General features: G+C 36.6%; 3 protein-coding genes across 5 annotated transcripts in view; 1 reads left to right on the plus strand and 2 right to left on the minus strand.

The window, feature by feature from the left end:
* Window positions 1-1,562, plus strand: part of LOC141351084 (ATP-dependent 6-phosphofructokinase, platelet type-like) — a 36,086-nt gene extending 34,524 nt beyond the window's left edge. For all 3 annotated transcript variants that reach the window (XM_073857415.1, XM_073857410.1, XM_073857413.1), the window contains one exon: window positions 905-1,562. In XM_073857415.1, the coding sequence (XP_073713516.1) occupies window positions 905-1,052 (148 nt within the window). In that variant the 3' untranslated portion in view covers window positions 1,053-1,562. The remainder of the gene's footprint in view (window positions 1-904) is intronic.
* LOC141349067 (tripartite motif-containing protein 16-like protein) overlaps window positions 1-22,637 on the minus strand; it is a 267,698-nt gene that overhangs the window by 239,987 nt on the left and 5,074 nt on the right. The window lies entirely within an intron of this gene.
* On the minus strand, window positions 905-22,508 carry LOC129443211 (presequence protease, mitochondrial). The gene is made up of 27 exons (XM_073857407.1): window positions 22,297-22,508; window positions 21,879-21,975; window positions 19,966-20,072; window positions 19,707-19,858; window positions 19,510-19,624; window positions 19,146-19,242; window positions 17,347-17,507; window positions 17,130-17,256; window positions 16,950-17,038; window positions 16,593-16,721; window positions 16,368-16,481; window positions 15,812-15,908; window positions 15,440-15,574; window positions 13,996-14,134; window positions 13,802-13,918; window positions 13,579-13,710; window positions 10,801-10,919; window positions 10,561-10,637; window positions 9,787-9,952; window positions 9,608-9,708; window positions 6,709-6,829; window positions 5,168-5,218; window positions 4,957-5,069; window positions 3,954-4,079; window positions 3,636-3,781; window positions 3,380-3,482; window positions 905-2,003 (listed from the first exon to the last, which is right to left on the minus strand). The coding sequence occupies exons 1-27, from the start codon at window positions 22,341-22,343 to the stop codon at window positions 1,910-1,912; spliced, it is 3,072 nt and encodes a 1,023-aa protein (XP_073713508.1). The 5' UTR covers window positions 22,344-22,508; the 3' UTR covers window positions 905-1,909.

Here is a 22,637-nt window from a genome sequence, read left to right on the forward strand (position 1 = left end):
AAAGAAATGTATTTTTTTGCCGTATGGGTTAAAACAGCAGTTTTTAGTTCAACAATAGATACCTGTTGTAGTGATGAAAGAAACAAAGCTTTTTGAAGCTTTGAATCAATTGAACCAATTGCTTCGAAAATTGACTCAGTTTTCGAAGCGTTTGAAACACCACACATGTTGGCGACACCTGCTAGTTCAAAATAGTGTAAAAACGTTTCGAAACCGTTATGATGTAATGAAGCCTCGTTTGCTAAAATCACGTGTCTTGGCCAGTTTTAAAACATGCTCCAAACCAATGATTCGTAACAAAAGATTAGTAAAAGTTTCGAAGCCTCATGAAACAGTGCTTCAAAAGCGACCATCACTAACCTGTTGTACCTTTAGTTAAATTACTAGTTAAAATAGGATGGATAATACAATCATGGATAATCAAATGAAAATGTTTAAGTATGGCTACATTGTACATCTTAACTATTAATATGTTGAAAAGGAGGCACGCAGGATTTTCTTTAGTCTGTAAACACCCAGCAAGCTATAGCTGTCATTTCACCATCTAGGTTAACTTCACCCAATATAGTCTGGCTATGAGTTAACCAAATTCCAGTTTATCTTTGCTAGAAGTGGGTATGTTATTTTTGTGTAGTGAGTTGTGAGATGTCTGAAAATCTATCATGTAAACAAAGTAAACAGTGATGACAAGCTGTTTGGTTTTGTTTAATTTATATTTGGGCTGTGATTGGATGTCTCTTAATTTTTTCACTGAAATGCCCTGTTTTAGTCTAAATGTCTGAGCTGTGTTTGAAAAGATGTCTTGTTGTTTATCAAAGTAAAATTGCTTGCTGGGCAGCTTTAAAACAAAAGAATAATGAACTGCGCACAATAATCTAATACATTTTGAAATGCTTTCTTCCAGTCACAGGATCCCAAAGGAACAATGGTGGCTCAAACTACGGCCACTCATGAAGATACTGGCCAAGTACAAAACCAGTTATGACGTGTCTGATTCAGGCCAGCTGGAACACATCGCTCGTCTGAGAGCTAAAGACCACTCGGCTATTTAAAGTAAGCTTTGTGTAAAACCCACAGCAGATCTATGGAAATGTACTTTGATGTTAGCACACAAGCATATACGATGTATCAATTCACATGAAATTGTGACACTAGACATTCAGCCAAGAAAATCATTATACAGTGTATTGTGAGGTTACAATCTCTGCGCTTATTTTATTATCCCCATTTACTGGGCAAAGTGCTATATTTTGTGAATAGTCGAGTTATAATGATTATTGTAGAGCTTATTTTTCTTAAATATAAAGCTATAGAGAATCATCATCATCATCCTGCTGACTTGCACTAATGTGTCATAGTTACACAGCTATCTAGTTCTTGTCCTGTGTGTTTATGAAAGCTGTTTGTACCAAAGCAGATGTTGTGTTAGTGTACATGTTTGTCCTAAAATTCATTGTGTGTAACCAATGATGCATAAACTTAGATTGTAATTATGTGACTTTATTTATTAGATAACATATACAGAAAATATAATATAATAAAATGCACATTTGATGTCATAATGCTTACATTTTTTTCCTAAGATTTCCAACTTTTCTAAAATCGTTTGAAAATGAAACAAAATCATTCTAATGAATAATATTTATTAAATACATCTCATAAATAATCTTTCATTACACAACATATGTGTTAATGTAAACGTAAGATGATGTAATATTCATCTGTTCTTATAAATGATGCTCTAACTTGGGCAGTTTCAGCACCTGAAAGAATCGAGCCGTTGTTCATCATGATGTCTGAAATCGACATGAATGTGCGTCTAAAGACTCTTGTAAAAGAGTACAAGCATGACTTGTGCGTGATAAAGCATGTGCATGTTTCTCTAATAACAGAGATTGAGGAACATCACCTATTTGACCACCCAGGATGGGTCTTTTTTGATGCTTTCATTTTCTGGTCCTAAAATCGTCACTCCGTGCGTCTGCTGGCCAATTGCTAGATACCTGTTTTTGAAAAAAAAAATGGGATTGAAGCAAATGAAACATTGCAGTCAAAAGCAGCTTTGCAAAAAATATCAAGAAAAGTAAACCACAGGGATGTGTGCAAATTTTACTGTTCTTCTAGATTATAATCTAATGAAGTGTTATATATCTTATTAAAAACCACAGGGAAATTATAATATATGCAAATTTTACTGTCCTTCTAGATTATAATATATGCACATTTTACTGTCCTTCTAGATTATAATTCATGCACATTTTACTGTACTTCTAGATTATAATTTATGCACATTTTACTGTCCTTCTAGATTATAATGCATGCAATGTTACTGTCAGTCCAGATTATAATGCATGCAAATTTTACTGTCCTTCTAGATTATAATCTAAAGAAATTTTACTTATTTTATAATTTCCCTTTGGTTTTAAATAAATGAAGTACAATTTCTTTAGATTATAATCTAGAAGGACAGTAACATTTGCATAATTTATTCAAAACCACAGGGAAATTATAAAATATGCAAATTGTACTGTCCTTATAGATTATAATCTATAGAAATTTTACTTCACTTATTTAAAACCACAGGGAAATTATAAAATATGCAAATTGTACTGTCCTTATAGATTATAATCTATAGAAATTTTACTTCACTTATTTAAAACCACAGGGAAATTATAAAATATGCAAATTGTACTGTCCTTATAGATTATAATCTATAGAAATTTTACTTCACTTATTTAAAACCACAGGGAAATTATAAAATAAGTAAAATATCTATAGATTATAATCTATAAAGACATTACAATTTGCATATTTTATAATTTCCCTGTGGTTTTGAATAAATTATGCAAATTGTACTGTCCTTAAAGATTATAATCTATAGAAATTTTTTATTGTGTATATAATTTATTCATTGACTAAGTAATCATTTAATAAATGTGACCCTGGACCACGAAATCAGTCACGAGGATCAATGTTGAAATTAAGATGTATACATCATCTGAAAGCTGAATGAATAAGGTTTCCATTGATGTAAGGTTTGTCAGGATTGAATGAGTTTGCAAAAAATATCTACTGAGAAAACTGCCTTTAAAGTTATCCAAATGAAGTCCTTAGTAACACATATCAAATGTATTGATCATTAGTAATATATTTACAGTAGGAAATGTAAAAAGGATATTAAGTAAAGATCATGTTACATTCTGTAAGAAAACAATTTTGCCCCATATAATGTATTGTTGGCTATTGAGACAAATATACCCGTGCAACTTATACTGGTTTTGTGGTCCAGGGTCACATATAACAGGCACAATTTAAAACAACTTTTAAAAAATATCAACCAGAACACTAAATTTAAAATCTAGACAAAATGCCTTTTTACCTGCCAGCAACATCAATTAAGTTTTTATCCGTCACAGCGAAGAGTCTTTCCCTATAGGTTTGTTTCATCTCATCTGTAACGCCATTTAAAAATCGTCCCAAACCTGCAGCACAGTGAAGAAGTGCTCATGAATCAAAAATATCATCTAAACATACTATACTTTTCTCATACTACACACAAAATATTACAGCAGAATTAAAAATAACAAAACATCACTCATTAATTTTAATAAAAAATATGCCTTTCATTTTCTAACCTTTATCTGAGGGTGCTATAGGCGCATCAACAGCCGAAAAAACGGAGAGCTTTGCCTCGTCGACGTCTTGCTGCGTAAACTTCCCCTCTCGTGCCCACTCGACTCCGCCTCGGAAAGCCGACAGCGTCTGCGTGGAGTTCGGATCTCTGGAAGATAAAGTTATTATTAGTGCTTTTAAAAATAATTTCTTAAAGCACTTTGGATGAGCAAACTGTTATAAGGTGTTAACAGAGATACAAAATATGATAATACAAATTTCAAAAAGCAATAAAGTAAAAAATGATAACAGAAAAAGAATAATAAAAAAGTTTGACATACCTATAGGAATAAAAGGAGAACAGACCACCTGCTCCCAATCTGACCCCGCCTCCATAAGCTCCGCCCTTTTCTCGGATCTCTCCATGCAAGTACTTAGCAGTCATCATCCGTGCTAAAATACATAGACTGAAAGAGACACAAGACATTATATACTTTTAAAATCTGTGTGACCGCAGGAGCGATACAGTATGTCTTTTCTTAACTTTGTGATGCATTTTTGAGGTGAAAGCATTTTAGACAGTCCCAAATAAAATACTAAACTGGTGCCGTCTACCATTTCAGACGAGCTTTTGCTCTTTTGTAATGCAAGTCAATTCTGAGGATATATAGTATTATTTAAGGATTATCTGTTAAAATACATTTGTAGATAATGTAAGTGGTGGTTTGGAATGCACATTGCATCAGTAATGTCTCATGTGTTTCATGGCTTTAAGGGTACCTCGACTATGAAGACTCTTATGCTTTAATACTTGTTTTTATTAATGGATTTTAAGTAGTAGAAGTCAAATATACACTAAATATTTTTATAACTTCAAAAAAACATGTAATTCTCATTTTGATCTGTGGAGGGCGTCTTTATAGTGCATTCTGGGTCAATGACGGCACATAATGGTTGTCGCAAAATATTTCTATAGTTTACAATATTTACTATAGTTTATCATGTGAGAATGTTTTACTCCACATTTTTACCTCTCAGATCATCTTTATTTTGATTATCTTACATTTCTGTACTGTTCATCATTTGTGTTACTCTCTGGTTCATATTGAAAGGGTTAAACAGATGACGTTGATGATCTTGTGTGTTTAATGGCAGGTGTGCCACCACAATACATGACGTCAAACGGTTGCAGTCAAAATAGTAGATGTAAACAAAATGGCGGCCTCCGAATGAAAATATTTTTTCAACGTGTTTTAAAACTATAACACATACTGTTTTTAATTTTGAAATGAATCTATTACCCCACACATGATGTGTTTAAGAGTGAACAGGGTGGATTCTCACCTGGGGAAATCGGCGTGTGTAAATGGGACGGTGCGTACGCACTCGCTGACAAAGTTCACTGGAAAGGGAAGCTGAAAGTAAGTCTTCATCTGACAGGGTTTAAAATGAGGTTCCTGGGAGGATGAGAGTGAGTTTAATATTACAGAAACATCTTAAAAGGTTGAATATATTATATTATATGAATGTTGTGTTAATGTTTCAATGTCCTTACTGAGACGAGTTTACGACTCGCAGCTGATCCAGTGTGAGCATCCAAGGACTTCTACAGATAAACACACAAATATAAACCATATTATCAGAGTAAAAAGAAGAATATATCACTCAGGGACGCATCTGGTACTCAGAAACATAACTATAGGTGCTCCAGAAGGGGAACAATATTTAAAAATTGATAAGTGGATACTGATAGAAAAAAATCCACATCCAGGCACTCGCAAGTATTGAAGTAAAAAGCCTTTATTGTAAAGACAGGGCTACAATAAAGGCTTTTTACTTCCATACTTGCGAGTGTCTGGATGTGAATTTTTTTTCTATCAGTATCCCATACCTGTCAAGTATCCCGTTTTGGCCGGGAAAGTCCCGTATTTTACCCTTCTTTCCCGCCGTCCTCCCGAATTAGTATTTTCCCGTAAATCTCCTGTATTTTAACCTGCGTTATTACAAAATAATAATGCCCGTGCGGAGTAATAAAAAACATTCCCAATCCCAGATCGCTAAAGATCCACTGATTCCGCTAATCCACTTCGTGTTTTCCCACCCGCTCCGAAGCATCTCTGTGTGCACTCTCTGCCTGGAGAGCGAAGACGACAGTTTCTGTCTGAAGTTTGTTGCATTAACAGGTACATTTATTACATTATATCAGTTGTTAAACCGCAGAATTAGTAATTTGGAAGTTTGTTTACGTATTTCTTCGGTTAATGATTTGCTGTCGGTGTTCTAAAAGTGCTAACAAGTTAGCAAGCAAACAGCAACAAAATATCCACATTATTATCGTTTCAATGCTTGTCTAATGAATTAAATGTTCCCGGTCAGATCTAAGTTAACATAAACACTAAATTTGCTGTTGTTGGCACACTTTGTAGACAAAAAATACAAAAAACACCAATGCCTTCACAAAATAAAGACAGAGAATAGAAAGGGAGGCTGGTTTGGGCCACTGCCCCATCAATCTAGCATTTTCATTTTCTAAATGACTGTTCTCATTACAAAGAAAATAAATAATTTTTTCTTTGAATGGTTTATAAATAATTTTGGCATTAAGGTATAATGCAAAAGAAGTTAAAATAAGGCTTTTCAGCCTAAGGCCATTGGGTTTTGTACAGATGCAAATTTGTGTGTATAGTATGTACAGTATGAGTGTGACTTATGAAATGTAGTTAGAGCTGTGTGTTTCACTAGTTTTCTTGCTAATGAATTAGTTTGTTTAGTTAATTTTAACACAATTATCAGCACTAAGTTTAAAAAAATATTATCCGGCCCTCACCAGTCTTAAAATGTAAGGAATACTGGAGCTTGTTTGGGTTGGTGGTGGGACTGTTCGCGGTGGGCGCCGGAAAATTTCCCTTATTTTCAAATCCAAAACTTGACAGGTATGCAGTATCCACTTATCATTTTTATAAACCATATTATGTTTATAACGTATCAAGGTTTAAAACAAAGATTTGCTATACTGAGTTGTTTAATATTACAGGCAATAAACATTGCGGTCAGTATTTCTGAACTGCATTAGCTGAAGTGTGACCAGCTGCTTACCTCAACAATGTTTTGTCTGACAGGTTTGCGCTCCTTTCTATTGGCTGCTATATTTTGGATAAACCTCTCCATTTCACCTTGAACATCAGCCATTTTAAGCGGTGTGGCATTCACTGCACACCTGGAATATCAAATCATCAATTTGGTTAAAAAAAATTGTAATCACGATTATTTAAAACGATTACTCAGTGACTATGAAAACATGCATTTATTTAACATTTTTGTGTTGCAATAGGCAAAAGCAGTGGTGCCTTCGAAGTGTTTTACAAACACATCTGTCCAGCAGCAGCATGCAATTTATATTTTATTGCACAATAATTGTTTTACCTCAATTATCTTTTTGTAATTGTTTGAATCAAAAACGATTATTGTCCTAGAAGATAGAATTACAATGCAATACTGGAGTGCTGTTTACTGCACAAAAATGATTAAATACTGTCTGTAATTAAATTTTATTTTAAACTACAAGAATCAATACAACATCAGACATCCCATCTGGAAAGAGGTTTCGCACACTCTCAAATAAATAATTTTTAGGATATTTTACATCATTTGCAGGCAGGGCCTGAAATTAACACCCGACCACGCCCCAAATGCAGGTGGATCTTGCAATTGGCGGGTAACACTGTCAATCTACCAGCCACATTGGCGGGTAGCCAATGCGAATCAGTGATGCGCGGGTCATTGTATAAACAACCCACTCCCGACCGACGTTTTCAATAAACCCGCCCGCACTTGGTAAATGGTAAATGGACTGCATTTATATAGCGCTTTCATAGACCAATGGCCATCCAAAGCGCTTTACAATTTTGCCTCACATTCACCCACACATTCATACACCGAAGGCGGTATCAGCCATGCAGGGCGGCATCCAGCTCGTCGGGAGCAGCTGGGGTTAGGTGTCTTGCTCAAGGGCACCTCGACACTTGGTCAGGTGGAGCCGGGGATTGAACAACCAACCTTCCGATTTGTAGACAACCTACATGAACCACTCAACCACTGCCGCCCCACTTGTTTAAAATAGTTTTTAAACCCGACCGACCGAGGCCCGAATATCATTAAAATATCTTTGGATGACTCGTAACTGGCACCCGCTCATTTCTTATCAACCTGCCCATATCACTGATGCACACTGATTGATTCATTGAGAGGATGCGACTGCTGTTCCGCAACGTTCATGCGATTGGAAAGAAGATGAGGCACTTCTCTGACTACGTTTGGATGTGCGAGTAAGTAATAAACTGTTGGTGAGATGGGAAGAGCATGCAATGCTGATATAGGCTACTGTACAATCGCAGTTGCAAAGATGTGTAACTACCGCTGCTGTGACGGATCAGAACTCGTGATGTGTAAACTTTAGAGAGAGTTGCGTGTCTTATACTGTAGTACATTAACATACATTTTGCGAATAGAGTAATGAAAAACAACGTATGTGGGGCGTTTATGTGCGCAGTTTGTGCCCCCTCTGTCTCTTTGTGCACGCGCTGGTTTAAGGGCACTCAATAGGGAACATCGGAGAGACGCGTTCTTAAAAGCAAGCGTACATAAAATCTTTCTGCTCTTGACAATGCACATATAAACAAAATGATCTCAACAGTATTCTTTTTCTAATAAAACATTTCTTTATGTCTTAAGTGTATGTATAGAGAGTCATAAAAACAGTTTGTGCTGGTCTTAATGAGACAGTAACCTCCATTAACCTTCTCAAGTCTGTGTCATTAATGTTAATCAAACAACCTAAGACAAAGAAAACTTCACTTTTGTAACTCTAAAAAAGAATTATATTTAATTTGTACAATAAAGACAGCTTTATCATTCACTATTCAGGCAAAAAATAAATTAAAAAACTGGCTGGTAAAAAGTCACTGTGGCAGGTGGATTTGTAAATCTACCTGCCACAGTGGCTGGTGGTCATAAAAGTTAACTTCAGGCCCTGCTTGCAGGCATCACTATCAATATGCTGAACACTCCCAGAACATCCGGGATGTCTGCAATATTAGGCAAAGGCACCATTACATGTTTGATCTAATATACCGTAATGTGGATTGTAGTATTAAAGGGATAGTTCGGCCAAAAACGATATTAAACCCATGATTTACTCACCCCCAAGCTGTCCGAGTTGCGTGTGTCCGCCGTTTTTCGGACGGACACATTTTCGGATATTTTGGAGGATATTTTGGATATTTCTGTTCATTAAATGTAATGTTGCGGGGTCCAGGAATAGTCCATGACCTTCAAGTCCAAAAAAGTGCGTCCATCCTTCACAAATTAAATCCAAACGGCTCCAGGATGATAAACAAAGGTCTTCTGAGGGTAATCCGTGCGGTGTTGTTGTAGAGATATCCATATTTGAAGTGTTGTTGGCTTTGTAGACTGGCTTCCGGTAGCGCCGCCATTTTGGAGTGATGCGCATTCAGGATGAGAGCTTACGCAGCGTACAGAGTTTCTCTGCTGCTGCTCGGTGCCCCCGCCCTCCGAATTTGTCATACGTCACTAAGAAAAGTGCGTACACTACGCTAATCCTCTCTCCTGAGTCTAGGATGGCGGCGCTGCCGGAAGCTAGTTTGTGGAGTTGGTAACATTTTAGATATGGATGTTTCTGCGGCAGCGCCGCATGGGTTGCCCGCGGGGGACCTTTGTTTGTCGTCCTGGAGCCGTTTGGATTTGGTTTGTGAAGGATGGACGCACTTTTTTGGACTTGAAGGTCGTGGACTATTCCTGGACCCCGCAACATTACATTTAATGAACAGAAATATCTAAAATATTTTCTAAAATATCCGAAAATGTGTTTGTCTGAAAAACGATGGACATATGCAACTCGGACAGCTTGGGGGTGAGTAAATCATGGGTTTAATATCGTTTTTGGCCGAACTATCCCTTTAAATATAGCATTGTTTACCTCATGTTTTCTGGATTGAGCAGGTGTCTCTTTATCCTTGGAAGTTTCCTCAAAACTGATGTCAGATCTGCCATCTCAGCTATCCTTTTCATAAATTTGACCTAAAATTAAAACGTCAGTAACAATCTTTGTTCTTGCTTAAGCCCTCAAACACTTGAGAACAACATGTAAAATGTTACCTGGTCCATCCCACTGAAGGTCTCCTGCAGGTCAGCTGTTGGTGTGAGGGATCGAGCAGCTCGTGTCATCGCATAAGAGTGACCGGAGAATGAGATCCCATTGGCCAGTTCTTGAGCTGACATCATAACCAGCACACGAAGACGCTCCTCGTCATTGAAATGGGGACTGGAAAATGCAGATTTCAAAAATCTTTAATCGTACTTAATGCAGTGTCACTGTCACCATGTAAATGCAGACAGACTTACACACTGCAAAAAAAAAATGACTTTCTTACTTTGTATTTTTGTCTTGTTTTCAGTAAAAATATCTAAAAATTCTTAAAATAAGATGCATTTTCTTAAAGAGCAAAATGATCTAGGAAAATAAGTCTAGTTTTCAGACAAAAATTAAACTTTAAGCGAATTACTGCTTAAAACAAGCAAAAAACTCTTCCAATTGAATAGGAAAATTAAGTGTTTATGAAAAAAGTAAACTTATTTTGAAAAATTGATCCATTCCATTGGATTTTTTGCTTGTTTTAAGCACTAATTTACTTAAAAGTTTATGTTTTTGGTCTAAAAACTAGACTTATTTCCTTGGTCATTTTGCTCATCAAGAAAATATATCTTAATTTAAGAATTTTATAGATATTTTAACTGAAAACAAGACAAAAATACTAGGTAAGAAAGTCATTTTTTGCAGTGGTAAAAGGGTGAATAAATGATGAAGATTCAAAAACGCTGTAACCCATATTTTACCTGGCATTTAACAAGTTTTTTATAAACAAAACTGACCTGTTAAATGTGTCACTCCACAGTTGAAACATGTCCGGTAGATTTCTTTCCAAGCAGGAAGAAGAAAGGATAATACCCTACAAAACAAACATTTTATAAACACCACAACGCAACACAAATGACGACATTCTGGTAAAAATAGATGGTTTTAAAAGACATTCAGCTTCATAAATTATTTTTCAAAATGCTCCACATGTATGCAGATAGGGGTATATAAGAGGTCTGTTAAGACGGAGATACCTGCTCATACAGATCAAGGTCATCAGTGTCTGGTATGATCTGTGGAGAGACTGTCATGCCTCCGGTCTTCAGCTCAATACGCTGGGCCTGCTGACGATAGTCCAACTCACCACAGCCCAACTTGGTGTGAAATAGAGATTGTATTTCTGCACACCAACATCCACAGTGTTACATAAACATAAGTGTTTATATAGGTAAAAAAAGTAACAATAAAGCAGTGTTTTAAAGAATGTTTTAAACATAAAAAAAGCTAAAAATCAAGTATTAAGTGTCCAACTAAAACAAACACTGATCACCATAATGACAACTTTATAGGATTAGTCCAGTTTCTTAAAAAAAATCCAGATAATTTAATCACCACCATGTCATCCAAAATGTTGATATCTTTCTTTGTTCAGTTGAGAAGAAATTATGTTTTTTGAGGATTTTTCACATTTTAATGGACTTTAATGGACACCCACACGTAACAGTTTTAATGCAGTTTACAATTGCAGTTTCAAAGGACTCTAAACGATCCCAAACGCAGGGTTCCCACACCTTAGTTAACTCCAAATTCAAGGACCATTCAAGGACTTTCCAGGTCCAATACCCTCAAATTCAAGGACTAAATGTGGGGACACATTTCAAGTGAGAGCAAGATTACATCGTGTTACAGTTCCCTTTTGAGTCAACTCGTGCTGCGTTACTGCGGGGACACTTTGGGGACGCCTTCAGGGGTAAGTGCGTCTGAAAGTGTACATCAAATTCAACCAATGGTGAGGCTTAACGACAAAGACAGGGTGACGCGGGAGCTAGGAAGTATATCACTATCTGAAATATTGCCAAAGACGGCGTTACAGGGACGCAGGAAGTATGACAAAGGAGACCCAGCGTCTCGTTGCCTTCTCAGGGAACAACAGTTACATACGTAACCCGAGACGTTTTCATGTGTCAAACACAACTAGGCAAAAAAGCATTTTGGTCTGAATCAACATTCACATACAGAAAATTTAAGCATTTAAAGCGATCACTTTAACACCTGTGCTTAAAAAGTCTAGAATTTGATGATATTATCCTACACTACACAGGAAATAATAAGAATTTTTTTTTCTGAAAACTTCTTGCATAAAATAGATTCAAGCACTTTCAATGACCTGTATCTATCTATGTATATTTTCAAAAACTTCCCAGGACCTTAAATTTTTTCCCCCAGATTCACAAACTTTCAAGGATTTCAAGGACCCGTGGGAACCCTGCAAACGAGGCATAAGGGTCTTATCTAGCGAAACGGTTGTCATTTTTGAAAATAAAAATAAAAAATATTGCACTTGTGAACCACAACTTCTCGTCTATCTCCGGTCCTGTTACTCGGCAGCGCAACCCCATGTAATACTTCATCACATCAAGAGGTTACGGATGACGTTTCGAAACTACGCCCCAGTGTTTACAAGTGTGAAGAAAGAGGACCGTTCCAACGTTGTTGTATGTCGAATGATACTAATTAATGTCTTTGTGTCAGTTTATTGTTTAAAATGGTCCGCAAATTTGCGTTTCATATATGTAACACGTGACCTTTCCACGGCATTACGCAATTATGTGATGTCGCACTGTTGTGGTTTAAAAGTGCATATATTTTATTTTTCTTGTAAAAATGACACTCATTTTGCTATAGAAAAACCCTTATGCCTTGGTTTGAGATCGTTTAGAGTGCTTAAACTGCAATTTTAAACTGCATTAAAACTGTTACATGTGGGTGTCCATTAAAATGAGAAAAATCCTGGAATGTTTTCCTCAAAAAAACATAATTTCTTCTAAACTGAACAAAGAAAGACATAGACATGTTGAATGACATGGTGGTGAGTAAATTATCTGGATTTTTTTTAAGAAAAAGGACTAATCCTTAAAATAAAACAAAGCCAACATCTAAACCCAAGTTAAGAAATAACTCTTCAAGAAAGATCCGATTTTTGGTTTCAAACAGAGATGGTGATAGAGAGGATAAAGTCACAGATTATTTTTAACACAGTTTCAGTGTTTCTCTGAAGCAATGTAAACACTGAGCAGTGTTAATTTAATTACAAGTTAAGTCTAGCAATGCCACTAGTGATGCACCGAAATGAAATTCTGGGCCAAAAATGTAAGATTCACTTCGCCTAAAACCGAAAATGTAGTCGAAAATGGCTTCTTTTAAAAACTTAAAAATGTTAAACTTTTCTCTGAATATTTGTGTATACACATGCACGCACGCACACACAAATTGCTTGAATTTAATGAAACTGAATTCTGAAACACAAATTGGCAGTGCATGGGGCTCTATTCTGCTGATGCGTGTAAATTATTTTTTACTTGCATTTTAAATTGCTGTGCAAAACAACAGTGCAAAAACAGCAGAACTTAATCCAAACCCAAACTGTAAACACATGCCGGTGCTTGGGGCAGATAAATACCTGCGTGCAATCCATGGTGCACACAGCAGGGTTAAGTGAATGCAACTAAGCAATATTATGGCATGTGAGAGGGCTGCATGTCATTGCGCACCAACTGACTCCAAATAAAAACACAGACCTAACATTAGGATGGGTTCCAGTGTCAAGAGAGCGCTTTACGTCCCGCTTTGTTCAAAACAATCGCATCCTAATGACGAAAGCACCCCGGGCTCAGATCGATACAAGTACAGAGTGCGTGCACATATCAGTTTAATCTTAACCAACTCTACTGTACACCAGGATTTACATATTCTGGATTATTACATGCAATTAAACATTATGCATCAGTGCTAGATCATAAGAAGTGTTTTATACTTGGTGATGACGTTGCAGAAAAGAGGCACGTAGATCTTCAGGTCTTCAGGGAGGGAGTTGAGGTTACACATAGCTCTGAAATACACCATGCCATTGGTGGGCTGTTCACAGTATTGTACAGGGACACCGCCTGCATAAAGACGACAGAGAGAGAAAAAGCTTTGCTTCTATAGTTTTAACATCGCTTATCCATTATCTGTATTTGCTGAATGTGCTTTCACCTGCGGCACTCAGCTGTACAGGTGTGAAGGGAATGGTCGGCTCTATGTCGGACACCTTTAACGCAGGCAGACAAGAAGCGTCTTGAATTGTGTTCTGAGCGGACAACAGCTGTAAACCTGTAACAAAACAATACCAATAAAAATCTACTCCAAAACCTGATATATTTTCAGCGGTTCACATCTTGAGATGGTACCTTTCTCATAGATGTCTTTAATATCCACATCGGTGAGGCTCTGTATCTTCTGCTGTAGTTTGTGTTCTTCAGCTTCTGCCCGTTTCTCCAGGAATTTCTCATCAGGACTCATGGAAAGAGTCAGCTGATGTGTATTATCCTTGAAAAAGCACAACTACATTTACACAACACAAACACTGCTGTTGTAGAGACAAACAGTTTGGTGTGAAGCCTGGAGATGATGCTACCCAGTTAACAGAGAAAAGTTCTATGAACATTCCTTAAAAGTTCCCAACGTTTACAAAAACGTTCTGCAAACATCAAAAGTGTCCGTTTAACGTTTTACGAATGTTTATTGGTTGTCTGAACGTTAGAGTAATGTTACATTCTGCTGTTTAAATGTTCACAAAATGTTTAAAACGACTGTTTTCTATATTTACTTTTTTGCCTGTTATCTAAATGATAGAAACATTGCATTTTATTATTTGCATTTTAAAAACATTGCATTTTATTATTATAACAGTTATAAAACATTTAAAACGTTATGACAGACAACCAAGAAACTCGAAAATAATGTCTGACCCATTACAATTCTCCTTTCATATTGGCCTTTACAACGCCCTATATGGCATTTAAAATTACAGTCTCTCTTTCGTAATAAGCTAATTAAATTTAAACAAAACATAAACACTTTATAACAATATTTAAACCCAACAATACTCAAACATAAATATAAAACAGACATTATCTATAAGAATACATGTTAAAACAATCCGATATAGCGTTTATAATAGCTGGTTGGTAGATGTTTACTATTTTTGGCAAAACCTCCATTGCAAACCTCCATTTACCTGAATAAAATAATTTTTACTTTGAAAATGATGCGCTGTCATGTTAACATCAGCTGTTCGTTTACATAAGACTCCGTCTACGTTCATTTACACTTAGAGCAACGTCTGAGTTCTCAAACTAAAACAGGGTCTGCAGCGTTTGCGAACGAATCCATTTATGAGGGTCAAAAACGGTGATGTAGTGTAAATGAAAGGCGTAAAATAGCAAAGGTAACGCATTTTAAAGGATAAACGCATGAATGTAAACATAGCCTGGGTGCGTGTTTGATGTCGTGTTTAGCTGTACAAACCGGCATATAACATCAATGCCATGCATGATTCAAAAGCAAACTTTTGCCTGCTTCCTAAGCAAACCCATGTTTTAAGGATGCCACATTACGTCTCTTAAGCGATACACGCCTTATCAAAGAAGCCGATTGGTTGGATTAGGGTTATTATTAGTTAAACAAACTTCATTAAAAATTGAGGATGCAACGCATTTTGATGCATCAACATATCAGATTGAATCAAGCCGCTCACATAATAATCAATCAAATCGAATCATGAGACCATAGGCTGATATATCAATGCATTCCAAATAAGTAGTTATAACTGCAAACGTGAAAGAATACTACCTTGAAATACTGCTGGACTTTGTCCTGTAAGAAGTGAGGGTTCTCCTTTAGACACTGACGGAAGCGAGACACACTTTCAGAGATCTTCAAGAGCTCCACTGGATCTCCATCATGATTCCAACAGGATGCAATATACTGAGAGAGAGAGCGTGACCGAGAGAGAAATTATTTGCCTATTTCAACTATTTCAAGACAGCAAATGTGTGTTTGTAATCGTTTTGCTAAATATCTGATGTCCAAATATATGCAGTAAAAAATATTATTTTTCTTGTAAAACTTTAGAGAGCTATTATGCAGGTGACAACCCCGGTTCATAAAAGGCCAAAATAATTATTATAAGCACACTGGAGGTCCTCACATATGTGTACTTACTGAAGCCAAAGCCAAGCCGAAGCTGGTGCTCTGATGTTTCATCTGAATCTCAATCTTATGTAGCAGAGCTTCAACCTGTTCCTCTTCAAAACCAGTTCTGAAACATTTCATAATCCCACGGTTAAATAATTCACAAATAAATCAAGACATCTGCATAAAACCTAATTTTATAATCACTAAAACATATGTGACCCTGGACCACAAAACCAGTCTTAAGTAGCATGGGTATACTTGTAGCAAAAGCCAAAAAATACATTGTATGGGTCAAAATGATTTTTCTTGTATGCAAAAAATCATTAGGATATTATGCAAAATATTTTGTACATTTCCTGCCATAAATATATCAATTTATTTTTGTGAGTAGATGCAGTTGCTAAGGACTTCATGTGGACAATTGTAAAGGTGATTTTTCAATATTTAGAATTTTTTGCACCCTCAGATTCCAGATTTTCAAATAGCTGTATCTCAGCCAAATATTGTCCCATCATAACAAACCTTAAATCAATAGAACGCTTAATTGTGTATGATGTATAAATCTCAATATAAGAATACTTACGCTATGATGTCATCGATGGTTTGGGCAATGATGTGTTTGACCTTCTCACAGTCATCCTCTGCCATGCCCTGAAGACCAATGGTGAAAGACGCTTGTCTAGTGCTGCCATCAAACCTGCGTTAAATCACACTTCATTTAAAGTTACGATCTCAGTGAACGTAACAGCAGAACGTAAATATGTTAAAAACTGATCCAGTCAAAAGTCATCTTGGTTTGCGGTCCTACCCTGTTGATGAAGAGAAGTCAGTACCGATGTTGGGCTCAATCAGGGCTTTGTAGAATGGCGAGTTTGGACCGGAGATCATCAAAGAGGACAGGAGGTTCAGGGTAAATGTCTCAAACGTGTTGGTAATGCTGTACACAGACAAAAACACTGCAAGTGTTACTTTTAGTTAAGCAACCTGCTTAAAATCAATATCGGTAAATAAAAGAGTGAGTTCTTTTAGCTAAACTGGTAGTGCATTGTGTTATATGAATGTTTATGTATATATGTCATCTTAAGCAGTTTGAAAACACAGTTTTATAATGTCAATGTGTATGTGTTAGCACAGATACAGCTGGTGTTATTATGTGTCCACTTACTCTCCCAGCAGATAGCTCATGCACAGCGTGTTTTGTTTAACAGGGTCAGGAGCCAAAGCGTCAGAGCTGCATGTCACATGATCAATCCTCTGAAGGACAAAACAAACAACACATGAGCTTCACTAAACCCCAGTGATTGTGTTTTGATCCTCTGTGGATTTCACACACGTTCCTACTTACGGGTTTGTTCCAGGGTGTTTGGGGTGGAACTGCCGTGTCGGGTTGTGTTCGATCAAACTTGGACAAAGCCTCTCTCTCTATCTGTTCTAGGTGCTGCTCCAACGGCAAGTCTCCATATGTAAAGATCCTTGCACCATGCGCAGAATATGCAATAATGAGCATTGCGTACTAAACTGGTTTGCATTGTATCAGATTCTGTGTGGTATTGCGTGTGTACCTTGCATTGCTGGGGTGGTAGTGTGTGGCATGAAACTGTTTTAGCTGCTCCCAGGTCAGGTCAGGGATCGCTAGCGGCTCCCCTCCAGACACGACAGAATACGTGTGATCCGGCAAAAGTTTATTCTGCAGGTGCTGAGCGTACAGACGCTCATTGTCTGACTGGATACACACAAAACAAACAAACAGAGAGTACATCACAAAAAAAGTGGTGAATTTACCATGGTATAAATGTGCAAATGTCTGGCCACCATATATGGTCATTAAAACGTTGCTTAAAAATCAAGCTAGGTGGCGGCCTAACTGTGCGTTCATACCAAATGAAAATTAAGTGAACAAATCTTGCTATTCACATTTTAAGTTAACTTGTTTCCTTTGTGCATAAAATTTGCATAATTTACTGCTTGAAATGCAGACGCAAATACGCTCATTAAGACAACAAGCTAGCTAAAGCTGGCAAATTATATACATCTCAAATTGAGGAAAAAAGCTTTTTTACAACTTACCAGATTTGTCCGACCTACTCGGGTGATTCTCACGAAAACTTGGTTTTAAAAATGTCAAGCATGAAAATGTAAAAATTGCTTAAATTTACTTTTTTCCCACCAGACATTGAAAAACAAAGTCTGGAGTAAATGGGAACATTAATTTAAAAACTTTTAATTATCATTTAACACTTTTTGTAACATAATTTTAAAAATTAGTCCTAAAAAATCTCATTACCGCAACAGTCAGAAAACATCAACACTGACATATTTTCAAAATGACATGACAAACCTGAAAGAACATAATTTGGAGATTCTGCACATGCATTTAAAATCAAAGTAACATTTAATAAGCATCTGTTGCGGTAATGATAATCAAAATGTCGTGTAAAAATTCTGACAAGACAATATTTCAAATTAACTGTAAAAAAATGATCTTACCTGGTAGCCATCTTGAAGTAACTGGTCCATGTGCTTGGTCACTCAAAATTAAACTTTAATAAAATTCTGTATGTGTGCTTAAACTGTTCTCAAAAAGTGTTGCGGAGGATGAGAACATCAGGCATGGACACATCATTTTCCTAATTTTTCTTCATTATTATTATTATACATGAATATTCAGTAAAAAATTTTCTGTCGTCTAAAGTAGTCTAGCAAAACATCCATTTATTTTTTTCTTAATATTTTTGTGTTAATTGGATTAAATTACAACATAACGCATGTTCAAACACAGCCGGACACATTGCGGTAATGAGAATTTCAGCAGAAAATGAGATCAAATTTACAATTATAAATTCTTATGTTGAAATCACACATTGTGCAAGGTAGAACACAGTATTGTGTTAATTCTGATGCTTTTTAATGTTACTATATTACACATTTTAAAGCTAAAATCATTAGTGCCGTTGTGTTTCAATGGTTTCGTGAGAATCACCCACTACTATTATCCTATTAATTCCTGTTACTATAAAAGAACGAAGATGTGTCGTACAGCTCCGGGTGTCCACATACAGTGACGATGATTTTGTCCTCCACTGTTATTTCATATTTCTGCTGCACTCGCTACATCGTAATCACATCACTACTAGAGCAAGCTCCTGATTGGTTTACAATGCGAATATCTGCCAAAGTTCAGATTTTTCAACTTGCATGCCCGAAACGCTCAATTCACGTCACAGGATGTCTATCACATCTTTGCAATGACTTAACATGTAAATCACTCACATTTAACGTTTCATTCGCATCTGGTATGAACACACCATTAGACTTCTGCACAATACTACTGTACGTTTAAAATAAAGAACAATTTCCATACAAACACTCCTTTCATTTCATTGAAGACGACGCCTTTAAACACCAGCCGGCTCGAGGGGTCTGTAGGAGCCTCATGTTCCAGTCTCCAGCCCTCCTGCCTGAAAATAACAACAAAAACCAGCTAAAACAATGTGTTGAAGAGTTAGCTCTGACTTTATTTACTCACGGTCATGTTATTTTAAGGGCACATATTATGGCCACAAAAAAAAATGATGCTTCAGGTAAGGAGAGTTGCATGATGCATTGCATCCTTTAAAAAATATCTCCTCTTTTGCATACAGGTTTAGATAAAAATTTGTGTGTGACTAAAATTATTTTCATGATAGTTGAACTATTTCTTTAAGCTATTAAGTCATGTCCTTTACCAGAAGTCCAGTTCTCTAAGACAGGGGAAGAAAACAGCATCCAGATAGACAGACAGAAGATTCTGGAAGTCTTTGGCATTCTGGGTCGAGAACGGATACATCGTGTAATCACTTGCTGTGGAAAGAGTTTGACCTAATCAGACACAGATATATTTAATAAACAAACACCAAAACACACAGAGAGGGACGCACTGTACCTGTGAAAGCATTCATAAAGGTGGAGAGAGAGCGATTGAGCATTTTAAAGAAGGGATCTCTACAGGGGAACCGCTGAGAACCACACAGAACCGTGTGTTCGAGAATATGGGGAACACCTGTGCTGTCCATGGGTGTGGTACGAAATTGCACGCTGAAGAATACATACAGAATGCACACAAATAAAAGCAAATACCATTAGGAAAATATTCTAAATAAATTCAGATTACAGATCAAAGGATATTAAAAACACATTTTTACCTGAACAGATTGTTGGTATCATCCCTGGCTGCATGTAGATACTGAGCTCCGGTAACATCATGGTTGAGTTTAACTGCTGTTAGAAACAAATCTGGAACCGCAGTTACCTACACAATCATAACAAGCAGTATTACATAAGAAACTATGAATTTAGGTGTAGAGATATGTAAACATTTAGTACCAATATGCACATCTGAGGTGCTAATATCAACTTTTAGAGCAAATGTTTTCTCTCTGAGTAGGTACAACCCCAGTGACAGCAAGGGAACTTTTTTGACCCTTTTCCTGACAGTGCACTTCTGTAGAAACCAGCCATAACCTTACCTTAAATCATATTAAACCATTAAGTAGTATTATATGATGCAAGAGAACACAGGCTATACGTTTTAACCGTTTTATGTCTGTTCCCTGGGAAATTAACCCATTACCTTTGCGCTGAACAAGCAAATACATAAAAATTAATTTAAATTATAAAAGTATTGGAAAATAAAATAGCAAAAATAAACAGTTCAACCTAAAAAATATATCTAAGTATTAAAAATACTATGATTATATTCAATAATTTGCTACATTTCGTTATAATATTATTCTTATTAATTAACTCTTTCGCCGCCATTGACGAGATATCTCGTCAATCAAGAGAAAACGCTTCCCCGCCAATGACGAGTATTTCCGTCTTTCCGCAATATCACTATTATCCACTAGGTGGCGCCACTTTTTAAACCCGGAAGTATTGCCCTATACTATGGCAAGCTGCTGCATGTCCGTGTCTGTTTTAAACGCAACTCTATGCATTACATTTTTACGCATGCACATTTTTATGACTTTTATCTGACTCCAATTTAGAACTGGAACTGTAAAATTTATAAAATTACCTAAAACGTGTATAAAATACCACAACTAGTTATTATCACTACTATAGAAATAAAAATTTGAGAAAGCTAACTATCATTTTGAGGACATGTGCAGCTATGGTAACTCAGATATTTGAAAAATTAAAGATTAGATAGATAACATTAAAGTCGGCATGAAACGGAAGTAGCGATTGTCTTATTTTTCCCGTGGTGATGTATATCCAAGTGAAAAAAATAAAGGCAGGGCTAGATTTTGGAATTCATCCATCGAGAACCAATTGGATCGTTTAAAGTTGGGTCATGTTGCTATTTGCTAATAGGCTTGTTCGACTTAATGCAGAGCTGCAAGAACCGACAGGCGGATGACGTCAAAGTACCACGAGAGCGATTCGAGAAATCATACAAAGTCTATTTTCGTCTCGCTCTCGCTGTACTTTGATGTCATCCGCATGTCAGTTCTAGCAGCGCCGCATGAAGTCGAACAAGCTTAAAGGAACATTCACATCAGAAGCGACTTTCTTCTTCGCTCGTTTCTTTTAAAAGAGGGGTTTCTAAATCTGGTTGTCAAAAACAAATGAGTACCGTCCACTCCATTAACTGACGAGAGACGAATAACAAACTCCACTGCTATGTACTCATTGGTAGACGCTTCCGAAAGTCGCTCATAATTTGCATAAAGTTAAACATTTCTCAACTTTGAGTCGCCAACAGTCACTGTCGCTCGTGTCGCCGGAAGTCGGCAATCTTCCATTGAAATCGCTGAGATCGCATCGCTTTGCTACTCTGCCAGTACGAATGCAGCTTAATCGCTGCGATCTTTTCCCGGACCCCGCCCACCTGCCATACCATATGACCGGAAGTAAAGAGAGATCGTTTTGAAAAGGGGGTGAGATGTGTGTTTTTGATTATTTATGAGGGCACATATATATATATTTTTTTTAATAATTAAACATTTGTAAAAAAAAAAATACCACAATATTCAAAAACAAATTACAGTTTTCATTTTAATTTCAATGCGACTTTAAACTCGCGTGCGGGTGCGTGTGTTCACGTCTTTACCTCAGTGACAGTGAAGCCATGAATCTTCTGTCCCGCTGTGTACTTCAGTGCTCTCTCTACAGCTGAGCTTCCTCTTGACCTCCATGAGCACTGCAAACTACACAAACATTATTTATTCATCAGACAAATACTTAAACACCTCAGTCATTTATTTATTCGACATGACGCGTGACAATTTCAGATGTTGATGTATTTTAATATCATATATTTTTCACCTTGATCTCTACGGTGTTTCCCTAATGTCTCTCCTGTTTGTGGTAAAATGTATTTTCTGTAAAACTGCTTTGCAACAATGCTAAAGAAATACACTAGGATTTAATTAAACTAACATAAATAACAACCTAAATCACATTACGCATGTAACTGAATCCGGGTTGAGTGAAGTTTAACTGACAGATGCTGAGATGATAAAAATTACCTCAAATTTCTGAGTTTTGTGATGATTGTCCTGCTTTGCCGAAACATTGTAAATGCGTTGACCGAATATATCCGATAAATACTGCTATTCTGGTTCAGATTTAAAAGTTAAAACACATTATAAGTGTGTTTATAGAGTCATATCTCTATTATGATTGCTGATCTGCCCTTTCATGCTCCATGCTGCACAAGGCGCATGCGTACTAAACGAGGAAACAGCCACAAACAACGTAATCTTTCATTGGCTGCTTGAATAGAAGAACCTCACTGATTGGTTAACGCAGCAGCACGATACAGGCATAATAAAAGTTGTATAAATAATTTCTGACATAAACGTAAATT

Source organism: Misgurnus anguillicaudatus, chromosome 2, assembly GCF_027580225.2.
Source record: "Misgurnus anguillicaudatus chromosome 2, ASM2758022v2, whole genome shotgun sequence".
NCBI lineage: Eukaryota > Metazoa > Chordata > Actinopteri > Cypriniformes > Cobitidae > Misgurnus > Misgurnus anguillicaudatus.

Bases quoted from the DNA above. Each gene is read 5' to 3' on its own strand.
- LOC129443211 (XM_073857407.1), bottom strand. From the start codon at position 22,343: ATGTTTCGGCAAAGCAGGACAATCATCACAAAACTCAGAAATTTGAG. The intron at 16,722-16,949 runs GTAAGTGGACAC...GTCTGTGTACAG, and splicing joins ATGAGCTATCTGCTGGGAGA to CATTACCAACACGTTTGAGA. The intron at 10,638-10,800 runs GTATCTCCGTCT...TTTGTTTTGTAG, and splicing joins ACCTTGATCTGTATGAGCAG to GGTATTATCCTTTCTTCTTC.